The sequence below is a fragment of the Podarcis raffonei genome, chromosome 2 (assembly GCF_027172205.1).
Source record: "Podarcis raffonei isolate rPodRaf1 chromosome 2, rPodRaf1.pri, whole genome shotgun sequence".
Lineage (NCBI taxonomy): Eukaryota > Metazoa > Chordata > Lepidosauria > Squamata > Lacertidae > Podarcis > Podarcis raffonei.
This window is the reverse complement of record NC_070603.1, coordinates 8,454,306-8,467,830: the sequence shown is the minus strand read 5'-3', so window position 1 is coordinate 8,467,830 and position 13,525 is coordinate 8,454,306. Positions and strand designations below refer to the sequence as shown.

The 13,525-nt window shown below is 46.4% G+C and overlaps 1 protein-coding gene across 1 annotated transcript; it reads right to left on the bottom strand.

The window, feature by feature from the left end:
• Nucleotides 1-320: 320 nt before the first annotated feature.
• Nucleotides 321-13,525, bottom strand: LOC128405812 (25-hydroxyvitamin D-1 alpha hydroxylase, mitochondrial). The gene is made up of 9 exons (XM_053372783.1): nt 12,595-13,525; nt 9,261-9,451; nt 7,295-7,491; nt 5,972-6,172; nt 5,000-5,163; nt 4,094-4,260; nt 3,266-3,347; nt 2,021-2,218; nt 321-1,571 (listed from the first exon to the last, which is right to left on the bottom strand). Exons 1-9 carry the CDS (start codon nt 12,796-12,798, stop codon nt 1,458-1,460), a joined length of 1,518 nt encoding a protein of 505 aa, XP_053228758.1. The 5' UTR covers nt 12,799-13,525; the 3' UTR covers nt 321-1,457.

The following is a 13,525-nucleotide window of genomic DNA, read 5'->3' as shown; positions in this document are numbered from 1 at the left end:
ACCAGACAGCCAGTGTGGTGTCGAGTGTTGGAACTAGGACCAGGGAAACCAGAGTTCGAATCCCTACTCAGCCATGAAGGTCACTGGGTGATTGTGGGCCAGTAACTCACTCTCAGCCTACCCGACCTTACAGGGATGTTATGAAGTTACAATAGAGGAGGAGAACGATGTATGCCACCTTGAGCGCCGTGGAAGAAAGGTGGGATCAAAAGTGCAATCAATCAATCAATCAATCAATCAATCACAATCTCTCTGTTCCACAGTTTGGCGTTTCAGCTCAAAGTCACAGATAAGCAAGTCAGATTTTTAAAAAAACCAGTTCATGTTTATTATCCAAAGATAATAAATAACATTTAAACATAGCACCAAAGAAACAGCCTTTAAGGTAGACAGCTTTGGTTACAGGAACTGTTCTGATGCAGCTGTTTTTAAAATACAGAACATTTGTACACATAATTTATAGGTTATAAAAATATAAATATGTAGGGAAAGGGTATTAAATATAAATGATTATATTTAAAATACAAAAGATTAGCATAATAACAATATTATTAATAATAAATAATAAGGCACTTAAATACATTCCTGTTCTCCATTCCCACAGCTCCAAACAGGGAAGATCTATATAACTGCCTCAACTTCAGTGATTAAAAAAAATACATATAATTTGAAATGAAGTTTGGCTTGCTTTTGGGGTCTTTCCACACACCTGGGTGGGGATATAAATACTGTCCCTGCATCTAGAAACCAGCTTTTCCACCCTGAGAAGGAAACTAAATATCACTTTCAAGATACAAGCGAGAGATAACCTGGGTGACTGCATTCTGACAGTGATCCAACACTGATCTAATAGGGACGATTTACATATGCCAATGGCACCTAACGGACAATGTTGCGGTGGAGAAGATGCAAAAACTCCACCCGTATTGCTTCTTTTTTGGATGGTCTTCCTTGAGGTTGCTGTCATGGAGCATTGGGCACGCACACATGAACTCACAGTTGCACAGATATCACATTGGCAGTTTAGTATACAGTACAGTCACACCTGCCACTGGGTTACTGGGCTCCTTGCTCTCCATCCGATTTCCCAAAAGTTCTGGGAACTATCAAACTGAGTGAGAAAATCACGTATGTTTCAGAGCAAAACTGCTCTTGCCACAGTTCCCCTCTGTTTAAGTGCACATTGATACTCTAGATAATGTGCTGGGAAACTCTGGCTCTGGAGAAACCATCTTTAGCAAGTCCTAGAACTGGACCTCCAAGACACAGCAGAGGGTGCCACTTAAGAGAGGAAGCACCAGTGGCCCCTTTGGCTGACCTCAGTCAATGTCATTGCTCTACAGCCCTTCTTCAAGCAGACTCCAAAGAATCCAGAAGATTAGCTTTGTCACACCCAGCCTCAAGGTCTAGTGTGCTTTGATGGGAAGCTCAGCATCAACAGATCTGCTTCATCCTGATTAGCGGCTCAGAAACTGCAGATTGATTTCCTTCTCTGGAACCAGCAGAGTGCGTGTCATGGGTCTCACGATGTGGCCTTCTTGTTCTGGCTTCACTTCAAAATGCATCAGGATCTGCAAGACAAGAGGAGCGATGGCTTGTTAGCAGGGCAGTTACTGAGCAAGGAACAACAAGGCATAAAACAAAGATGTCATCTTGGAAAAAGGCCAAAGGAGATGATCAAGGAGCTTGCTCAGAGGAGAGCAAGCGAAACAAGATCTGAATGCATTCACTTTCCACTGGGATTCAGGAAATCTTGCAAATCTAGGCCCACTAGATTTGGCTCCTGCCAAACTTCTACCTGACTGTGCTGGTCCCTTTAAGAAGGACCAGGATCAGCAAGAGGGATGGTGGTGTAAAAGCTGGCAGAAGGTGAATGCAACCTCTTGTCCCTCCAAGAACAGGGCTTTGGGGATAAACCCGCCCACTGTGTCCAGTTCCATAAGATGAAAACAGCCCCTTAGGGTCATTCACATTTTCTCCATCAGTATTGATCTAGGGTTCTCTCCTTGCAGACACTCACCCTAGACAGGGCGAGATACACTTCCAGCTCTGCAATGCGTCGTCCAATGCAACTGCGCTTGCCGAAGCCAAAGGGGATAGAGGCGTACGGGTGGTGAGCATCGTCCTTTCGCAGCCATCGCTCCGGCTGGAATGAGTTGGGATTGGAGAAGTACTTTGCGTCACGTGACGTAGCATAATGGCAGAGGGTGATCAAGGTCTGAAAGAGCAGGGAAAGGGAACATCATGAGGAAAACAGCCGAGGGACCCGAAGTTCAGGGTGCACGTGGCCTAAGAAGCATGCCTTCCTAGCTTCATCCCAGTCCTCCTTCAACGGCTTCCTCCCTTTCTCATTTAGAGAGCAAAGCTTTTGCGCTGCAGCCTTAACCTCATTCTGCCTGCATCTCTACTGCTATTCCTCTTCCTCCTGCACTAGTTTTCCCTCCTGCAAGGAGCATCAGTTTGCTGAGGATACCTATGTGCCTGAGATGTTGCAAGAGGATACCTATGTGCCTGAGAAGCATTTTTTAAAAAACAATGCATATTCCATTCACTTGGGTTCACCTGCCAGGCTTGCTTTTAAGACTTCTTCAGAACCCTGCACAGATTGAGTGCACGTCCAACACTTCCTAGCAATGACCCCCTGATCCACACATGTGTTTTCTTGGCCAGATATTGTAGGTGTTGGGATTCCCTACTCCAGATTTGCAGCAGTTCTCTGCCTGCAGCATTGCTGACCTAAAGGAGCAGTTGCACATCATAGGCCAGAGGAGCATTGTGTAGGATAAAGCAGAAGACAAGGCAATCCCTCTTGCCAGGGCCATCTGCTCACCACCAACCTATGCAGCTGAGGACCACAGTGTGCCAGAAGCAGAGGAACTGCAGAGCCAGAATGCTCCAGAGGACTCAAGCAAGGAAGCCAAGCTACACTTCCCAGGCTTGCTTCCTATATGAGCAAAGGAACATGCCTTCTACCAAGTCATGGTGCTGGTCCATTCAGCTCAGCATTGTCTACATCTACTAGCAGTGGCTATCCAGGATTTCAGACACAAGTCTTGGCTGGCCGTTCTTGGAGCTGCTGGGGCATTGAACCTGTGACCTTCTGCATACAAAGCAAGTACTGAGCTACGGCCCTTTAGGAGCCATGCATATCCCAGAATGGATGCTGCCTTCTTAAACCTACTGCTTCTCTTTAGCTCCACCCAGAGAACGATGGCTATCATCCGTCCCCATCCCCTCCTTGCATCCAATTTTGTAACACGCTCACCTTTTTGGGGATCAGATAGTCTCCCACTTGGATGTCCCTGTCTGAGATGACGCGTGCATTGCCAGGAATCACAGGGTACAACCTGCAGGGGAAAACAGAGCAGCCAAAGTGAATATAAAGGAATTGATTCTCCACAACGTGTCGCAATGTTTACTCAGCTCCCTAACCTTTTCCTCTTTGTGTGCAAATCTCCCAGCTGGCTGACTATGCTGCTGCAGCCCAAAGGAAGCACCCGATTTTCTTACTTATAATAATAATATTTTATTTATATCCCGCCCTCCCCAGCCGAAGCCGAGCTCAGAGCGGCTAACAACAGTAACAATACTTATGTGCACAGAGTTTGAAAAGTGCAGCAGATAAGTTTAAATCTTCCTGGCTTTAAGGATCATCAGGATGAATGCTAGTGGCCAAATCACAGGGAATCTGCCTCCTTTTCCTATACAGCTGCCTAAGGCTCCATCCTTGGTCGTCACCTGAATGTCAGCTTCAATGCAACTTTTAAAGGATTAGACTGACTTTTCCCAACCTGGTGCTCTGCAGATGTTGGGAATAGAGCTTCCAATAGTTCCAGCCAGCATGGCCAATGTCACAGAATAATAGAGTTGGAAGGGACCCCAGGGGTCATCTAGTCCAACCCCGTGCAATGCAGGAATCTCAGGATAAGGTTGGTGGGACAGTGCCCCATTCCCCCTAATGGACCAGCCCTCACTGCAGCATAGTGGTCTTCTAGGCAATGGCAGACCTGGTCACATCTTATGCTTCCCCCAGCAACCTCAGCTAGCAACCTCCCCATGTACTCTCCCATCTATTCCCAAAAATGGGGCTCACCTCAGTGCCTCCTTCACCACCGCCTTCAGCAAGGGCATCTGGGCTACATCAGCTGCCGTTGGGATGGCACTGCCCTTCATCACTGCTGCAATTTCTTTGTGGAGGTCTGTTTGCACCTCCGGGTGACGGGACAACTCATACAGGCTCCAGGACAAAGTGCTTGAGATCTGCAGGGATAGAGACCAGGGCAGGGTTCATCATTAGGCTATTAGGAGTAGGACCGCAGTCAGAATGGGATTTCTGCAGCACAGTTATTCCTCCTTTGCGTGGCAGAAGAGTAAATATTAGCAGGGCAATCCTATACGTGCCTACTCAAAAGTTAGGGGATATAGGGTTCTTGTTCTGCCAATCACATTGCACAGAACAGCCAAGATATTACGCTGCAGTTATTACCAATTAAGAGAAAGGGAGTGTTTCTAGCCTTCATTCCAAGAGAGAGAAAGAGGTGTGTGCAGCGTCCCATGCCCCAGAACCAGGAAATTACTTTGTATGTGCACAGAGGTGCTCTTTTAAAACAAAAACAAAAACCCAGCTACTTCATATTCTAGGGCTAGGCCTTGGCACAGAAAATAAGTTCCGGGCTCAAATTAAGCGCCACTTAATAGCTGTAAAATTGCCCTCCTGCAAGAGGAGATAGAAGTGAAATAGAGGCACAAAGGGCAAAGAAAATCCTCAAACTAGGGGTCATTATATAGGATTCCATGGCGTGGCACTGATAACCAGAATGGGTTCTCAGAAGCCACTGTCTGTCTCACAGGAAAGCACAGCATGCCAGCCAGCCACTACCAGGGCCTTCTGTTATTTTTCCATCTCAGAGACCTATTTCACTTAGTGCCCAATTGTGTAAGGGGGGGGAGCCTGCTCCTGTAAGAAGCGCTCCCCCCCAGCATTTTCCAAAAGGCTTACCGTGTCCACGCCAGCTAGCAGAAGCTCAGTCACGTTCCCATAGATGGATTTCATGGACAGCTTCTCCTGTGCCAGGTAGTAAGTCAGGTATTTTCCTTCCACCTTCTCCCCCCTTGAGATTTTCTCCGAAACTTCAGCCATCCGCTTGTCAATGTGTCCTTTGGCTGGAAAGGAATTGGCACAAGATTAGCCCTTGCTCTCGAGGGAGAGCCGCCAAGCAATGCATCCAGTCACCCGTCGCAGACATGTCAGCCTGGGCCAATTGCTTCTTGCAGGAAGACAGCTCAAACAGTTATTTCAGGGGCTTCTAGGCTGCCCTTTCTTTGAATTCTCATGGCATTGCTATCTAGACAGGAGAGCTGCTGCATGATCTAGCTGCAAGGAGGCTAAATGGCTGGTTATGCATGGGTCACATCCCCATCACATGTTTAAAGCACTTTAACAGTTGTGGGTTGGCCCCCAGAGGTGAATCTAGTGGTTTGTTTTTGCCAGTGGCATCAGTACTAATGCATTTCTGGAAAAAGGTTCTTATTAAAGCTGGATCCTATCAATATCTAGAAAACCCTATAAAAATATTCCTTTTACGAAGGTCTTCTCTGCCATATAATTATTGGTAAGTGTTGCAGGCGGCTTTCTTGGTCCTGCTATTAAAACCTACATTGATTAAACTTTTCTTTCTTTCTTTCCAGAATTGGAACGGTGGTTGCATCAGTTTTAAACCACCTTTCAGAGCCATATGGAATCAAGCAGCACATACATTTAACCTGTAGTCTCCAAGCACAACAAAAACTGTGCAACTTCTTGCAGGAGAGGGAAATAACCCCATCACACACACACAGGTGTAGTGAGAATGAAATGCAACGATTTGTGCCAAGCTTGCTTAGTGAGCCACAAAGATTCTGATTGGTGCTACAGCAACAGGCCATTTAGCTCCTCTTCAAGGTTCTGACAAGCTCTGGTGGCAACACTCACCAAATTCAAACATATAGTCCCAGGATTCACAGAACTTCTGCCATGGCTTGGGAAAGATGCGATGTAAGACCTTGGGCATTGCCATCGTCAGCAGGGTCATGATGAACATGGTGTTGATGGAGCTAATGAAGTTCTCCGTTTCCTGGGGGACTTTGGGCTCCAGGCAACCAATGCGGGACTCAAAGAGGACGGAAGAGATGCCTAGAACAAAAGCAATTAAATGGATTAAGCCACGAGAGGAGAAGCTATCTGGGCCTGGCCCCTTTTGCTGCTTTGCCCAACTATGTGGATGTGACTTTCAGGGGGACTCTAATAAACACCTGATGCAATACGGATGGGGAACATGTGGCCACACTGCACGTTGTCGGACTCCAGCTCCTATCATCGCTAACCATTGGTCCTGCTGGTTGGGGCTGATGGGAGTTTGAATCCAACATCTATGGGGGCCACAGATTTCCCCAGCTCTTCAACAACTTGAGTCAGACCAAGATATGGATCTTTCACAATACCTGTTTGGCACATCCATGGTGAATGACAGGTGTGTGGGGGTGGGGGAGAACTCTTTTAATATATCCATATAAGAACAGTTAAATATTGTGAATGTGTTGGTGGAGCAGCTCCCTGGTCAACCCAAAAAATTCTCAGAATTCTATTGCAAGATCTGGATTTTGCAATTCATGCAAACTAAGCCAATTCAGTTACACCTTTCATAACTGTTTCCACTAGATAGGAGAAAGATCAATTAACTATGTAAAGCACGATAATCCCAGCTCCTGGCTCTAGTAAATCCTCCTTCACAAAACTTCGCACTTTGGCTTCTGTTTTCAGGTCCATCTTTACAGCCACAAGGGCTAAAAACTTAGAATTCGTTGTCATTTAAGAAACAAAAATGAAAGCTGAGATTTTTCTTTAAAAGGATGCCGGAGGATTCTGCACTCAGTGCCAGTTCCTGCAGAACACATTGTTCTGGCTTATGGTACGGAAGGATTTTGGAAGTAGGGACACCAGGAGAGTTTCTGAGGTTTTGTGAAGTGGCAAATGCAGCTTTGCAGGAGCAGAGTTGAATGAGGCGCTGCAGGAAACGGGCAGGGGAGAAAGGTGTTCCTGACATAATCTCACTGAATTATCACCCTGTCCTAAAACAAAAAAACATTCCCAAACAAATCCAGTCCAGAACCTGCTCAAAATGACCACCTTAGCTGTTGCAACAAGAACAAAAGATTAATCCCGGCTTCCCCCGATGCTTAAATGTCAACCGATATAACTCTGGGCTACGCGGTTTACTAGGGTGACACACACAAATGCGGTAAACAAAACACATACCTTCCAATCCAAACTTGTAAAATTCGTCAGCCACATTCTTGACCACGTGCTGATCGTGGAAACTCCGCTGGTGCTCCAGCCGTCGGATCAGATCACTGACCACATCGTTCAGAGTGCCAGTGTAGGACTCCACTTCTTTGGGCTTCAGCATATGCTTCCCAAGGAGGCTGCGAGTTTTCTGCCACTCCTCGCCTTCCCTGCATGGAAGAGAGAGGCCACCGTTAGCTCCCTGGGCAGGAGACATGTCCAAACCCCGTGCACGGGGCAGCCACAAAAACCTCAAAACAAGGGACCCCAAGTCCTCAGCGTTGGGAATCTAAGCATGTTCCCTGCACAAGGGAAGGATAAAAGTCCCGCTGAAATTGATGAGCGGTGCTTCGAAAGAGAAAAACTGCCAGTGGCTTTGTTCTTCCGCTTCTCCTCATTACTCACATCCTGTGTCTAAACTGCAGAAGCAGCAGCCCAGCTGATGAGAAAACGCCCACCAAGGGGAGCCCTGAGTCATAGAATTGCTCTAGCTATTTCTCACTCCCAGCTGGCACTTTTGTGCAAGCCCCGGAAGGATCCTGCAGTTCCTGCCTGACACATTTCCGGGAAATAAAAAAACCGCGAGAGCGAGGAACAGGAAACCGCAGCGAGCAGGGTTGCAAAAAACGGATGGAAGGTGGGGAAGGGGGACCCCCTTTTATCTGTTTACCACACCGGTGCTCTACAGTAGGAAAGGCAAGCTCAGAACCTGGAGTTAAAAGCTCCCGAAGGAGCAGTACAAAACCCTAGCAAAGCAATAATGGAGAGAGCTTCTGTGAAACTGCTGATAAGAGTCAGGCCAGGGATTGTTGCTCAGGGAGCAGCTTGCAAACATTGCAGCTCTTTCCTTGGAAAGTGGTACTTTGAAGAGGGACTCTTCCCCCCATCCCAGCTTTATGGTGATGATGAAGCACCAGGAGCTCTGGCCCATTTGTCCAGCTGTCCAACTCCTCGGCCCAAACTCTTACCACAGTGGCAGACAAGTGGACCGCAGTGGTGGACACGTAGCAAGCCTGCCACCTGTCTAGAGCATGGGGGAATGTCACTCTGGTGCATGCGAGAACATATCCAGGCCTGCCCTGACCAATCTTTACCTCAGATACGGAGCCGTCCACAAGGTAGCACTAAGCAAGACAAGTCAAGCTAGAGTTGCAGGTCTTAATCCCTTGAGCTGAAATGTCAGGGCTTTAGCATCCTTCTCAAGGACTCCAGGGGACACAGGTGCCCTCTCCTGGCAAGTGTCATTGGGTTCTATCTACTTCCTCAGCTCCAGCCAATGTCTCACAGGAGACCCAGCAATCCTGTAGACCTGCACACCAAGGCCTTAATTCTCTGGTTTAGGATTGCCAGAGGTCTCTGCTGTAGGTTGTCCGCCCTGTAAAAGCTGTGGCTCTCTAGATGTTGCTAGACCAGCTCTCCCATCACGCCTGACTACGTTGGCTGGGGGAGATCAGAGCTGTATTTTCACAGGTTTCCCCTCCCCTGTTGTGTAAGAGTCAAGTGGTTGCTACTTCATTCATCAGGGAAGAGTGCCAAATACCGTATAGGACAGGGAGAGCAGGAAATGGACCTTACATGCAACTCCTTTAAGACAAGCTCCTTACACACCGCGTGTAGGTGGTAGATTATGTAACTGCCTACTGTAGGAACTTTCATAAATGTTCATGTCACAGGAACTAAAAACCATGTCGGATCCCACACTGTTTCCCAGGCTCTCAATTCTATCCAGCAGCCCATGGAAAACGGTAGGGTCTCAGGGTCGCTCCCAAAATGGCCTCCACGTCACATGGCTCCATGTAACGAAGATCATCTTGAAAGTATTCCAGACAAGACTAGAGAGAGATGCTGAATGGGCTTCACAAGCCCCACACCAGCGTGCAAATGCAACATCTGTCCTCTTCAGCCCCATGTGTAGAGAGAGAGAAGAATTAACACTTACGCAGTAAGGAGCCCATACGCATGGCCTCGACACTCCCGATAATCCTTCCAGGAGGAGATGGCAGAGCGAATGGGGTGCTTGCCCTCTTGCCGTAACACCTGCTCAATCAGGCTGGGATCTGCAACGTGGACCGTCAGGATGGGTCCAAAGCTGGCCTTCCACATTGGGCCATACTTGGCTTTGCCTTCGATCTAGGACAGAAGCAGGAGGAAAACTTATTAGATAACACAGAACGCTCTAGGAGGGTTCAACACCAAGAGGAGAAGTCTAGTTCCCTCCCTTCTTACTATGGTCCATGCACACACATTTTTAATTTCACCTGCTGGATTGCTTCCAACCTTATATAGAAAGAAGATTTCAGGTGGGGTTACCACCTAGCATGGTTTTTGTTCTGAACTGCATCGGTCTTTTAAAACAGCTGCATGAAAGGCACATATTCAACAGGTGAAGCTTTGCACAATACCATGTTCCCATACTAGGAAGGCTTTGCGTACTGAATTTCAGTCCCCTCATACCAGGGCAGAGAAGCAGCATCGGGAGGGATATTGTTTTGTTTTTGTTCTAACTATTGATTTGAGCTTGTATCCTGTATTTTTATCTTGTGAACTGTCCTGAGATCTTCAGGTGAAGGGTGGTACAGAAATGGAATTAATTAATTAAGATAGACTTCCTTGCAGGGTGAGAGTTAAGAGATCTCATTCAGCCCTTGGACAGTGCACTGGCTCTCTGGCAAAAACGGTTTGCTGTTTCTGGCCGTATAGAGCAGTCGTAGTGATCAGCTGACCTACAAAACGGGATTGTGTTTCTGTGATTCCATCACTGAGAAGTGGGTGCCTTTTCTGGGGGTGTGGGTGGGACAGGAAGCTGTGTTGCAAGAACCCCACATCATAGAAACTGCCACAAGACTCTGACATCCTGACATAGCTCTGGGGCATCAGGAACCTGACTAAATTGTATAAAGATGCTGCATGCGTTACTCCGGTGCTGGAGCCAGATACAGTAAGCTAAATGAATGATTCATTGCCTTAATTAGGTTTGGGAGGGGCCTGTTTCAAACAGAAGTTTTCAGTCTCACTCACGGTTCCAACCATCACACCTGATACAGCCCAAAGGGGAAGTTATTCATTGCTGAGTTACGTTTCAGCAATAAACAAAAATAAAAGCAACCTTTCATTTACATAGTACTTTCACATGCAAATTGTGCTTTACAAGCTGTATCACGCTCATCCTCACAACAGAACACTATCCAGGGAAAAGTTCAACGCATTTCAAGTGCCACTGATATGGAAGAAAATTACTGAACAACCCTATACATGCCTACTCTGAAACTGAGTTCATGGGGCTTACTCTAAGCGCTAAAGAAAGCAGCAGGACAAGAAGAAGTGAGGATTAGCCCCTCATTATGTAATTGCAGTCTTAAACACCTGCCTTACTCTCCCTTTCAATGGGATTTTGTGTGCATAAGACTACATTGGATCACAGATTAGACTGATTCGTCTTGGAGCGGGGATGGGAATAAGCTGGGATTTTGTATTTATTTTTATTTTTTGTAATTGTTGTTATATATTGGGAATCTATAAAACTATGTTTAGTAAAAGGGAAAAGAAGGGAAAATACTACATTGGAGTAAGTCCCAATAACTCAGTGGAACTAACTTCTGAGTAAACATAACTGCCTCGGATTGCAGCCCAACTTACTTTCTCTACGCCTAAATTCCCACAAACGTCTGTTGAAAGGACGAATAAGAACTATACATTCCTGTTCATGTTGAATGTACAGTATAAAGCTATCAACAAAGTTGGAAGGCAAGCAAGTTTTGGGAGTACAAGGCACGGAAATTGTCACCAGATTAGTGAACTGGCCAATTAAAATTCGTCCTCAGCTTCAAGCAATTCTCTCACTTTCAGGACGTGTGTGAGCAAGTGAAGGCTAATATAATGTTCATTTTTAGTTTTTTTTTTTAGAAAAGGTTTTAACATTCTTGTCAAGATGACTAAATCACACAACATTTGTTATGCTCGTTCCACACATGCAGTCAAAGCAAGCATTTATGGGTTAAACTGCCTCCACTTATACACATCGCTGCAGAAATGTGGGCTTTAAACACAGAGAGATGGTATTTAAGGGACACCAATGGTTTACACTGCAAAGCAAAAAAAAGAACGAAACACCTAGAGTTGTGTCAACCTGCCTTACTGACAAGCTTTCACAGGGCTGTGTTGACAAGCAAGCCAAGCTTAGTCTACATTATATAAATAGCTTTTTACAAGCCTGGCTGGAGGCGAGTGGCATTCATCGGAAATGTTAAGTACACCTGAGGGAAGATCCTTGTACCTCGTTTTATTCTCTTTTTTTTACCATTGATTTATCTAGGATCGTATATTTATGGCAGGAAAGGCACATTAAAATGGTGTTTAAATTGCATAAACAAAATAAAACAAAATATGCTCCCATTCAGCAGGGGTGGGGAATCGGGAGCTCTCCATATGCTATCGGACTACAACTCCCATCATCCCTAGCCACAGACTATGCTGGCTGATGTTGGTGAGAGGTAGAATCCAGAAACATCTGGAGGGCTGCAGGTTCCCCATCCCTGACATCCCTGGGAAACTTTTTAATGTTTGCAGTGCCTTGTTCTTGTCACTTTTGGAAAGAAATTCCAGTGCTCATTGAAGATATAATTATAGATACAGATATATAGATACAGTCAGGATTTTCAACAGATGTGTTGGAGTGTTCTTTATCAGAATCTCCTGGAATTTTTTTTAACTTTGAGGCTCACTTTCTCCTTAGTCTCCAGGATGAAAAATATCTGGTTACCTCACCACATTCAAGCATACAAACTTTTTGATGGAGCCAAGGTAACAGAGAAAGAAAAACTGGGGTGTCATCAGTTTTTGAACTATTTTTAAGGAAATTCGCCAAAATCTACACTTCCAACATGCAGTATGTGTGTGTTTCAATGAATCAAAGTTTGCACATACAGTAATGTTATTCCATTCCACAGAGGAAGATTTCTGTGAAACTCAAAAGCTTGCAGAATTCTACAGCCCCACCATCTGATTCAAGAGACACTTCAAACTAAAGAAAAAGAAAAACCTGACTTCTCCTCCTACCCTATGAAACCAAACCAGTCCACTATTAAATTTAAGTAGATGTGACTAGGAAAGTTTTCAAGCCTCAAAGCACTAAGAGGAAGAACTTAGCGACCGTTTTAATGTGCCTTTCCTGCCATAAACATACGATCCTAGACAAATCAATGGCAAAAAAAAGAAGGAAAAAGTGGGGGAGAGGATATTCAACGCCCTTTACTTTTACGCTGGTAAAAGCTTACCTGGAGTTCGTGCAGCCGTGACAGCCCCTTTTTGCAGAAGAGGTCGCTGAAGAAACTCAGAGCGCTGGGTCCTGGCATCTCGTCCAGGGTCTTGTGGCTTTTGATCACCCTGACCGGAGCTTTGAGGACAGGATCAGCCCAAATCTCAGGGAAGCATCGCGCCAGCAAGGATGCCCTGCCGGCCAGCTTGAGCGTCTGAGGCATCTTTGCTCTCCAAAGCCGAAATACTTCGAGAGTTGGGTGCGGGTGGCGAAGTTCTGTTGGAGGAGCATCTTGGGGCGCCTTCTATTTATGGAGAAAACATGTGGAAGCCGGCAGGACACGCCCCTGCCATGCCTCATACCTTGTCCCCGCCCCGATTCTTGGTCCAGCACCTCATCCTGCCGCAGGGTGCCAAGGGTGGCCAATCAGGGCGCGTGGGTGGGGATGGCGTCCCGTGCGCTTTTGCAAGAGTCGGGCAGGCGCGCGCGATGAACTGGAGAGGGCGCGCCTGATCTGCGACTCCTCGACCCTGCAAAAGAGTCATTGCGCCTGGTTTTAAGAGTTCCGGGAAGGCTTCTTCGGGACACGAGAGGAGCCATGCCGAGCTTTTTGCTCATAAAAGCAAGCGCGCAAAAGCGCCACCGTCCCTGTCCCTGCAGATTCATTGCGTCCACAAGAGCGTCAGGCGGATGACAAACGTCCGCTGCCGCTCTTAACGCGCGCAGACCCAAAGTGGGAATAATATACCCAAAAAATGTTCCTGAAGCCCTGCCATTTGAGAAAGCAAAAGACAGGTTGTAAACCCCTCCGCACGAACGTGCAAAAGATCGGGCTGCCCGAGGGTTAGAATTAACGGTTTTTCTCATCTTCGCGCCAGCCGATTTTATTTTTGGTTTTGGTTTTTGCTGAACAGCGCAAAGAAGGAATAAAAACAATAAAACGAAAGAGA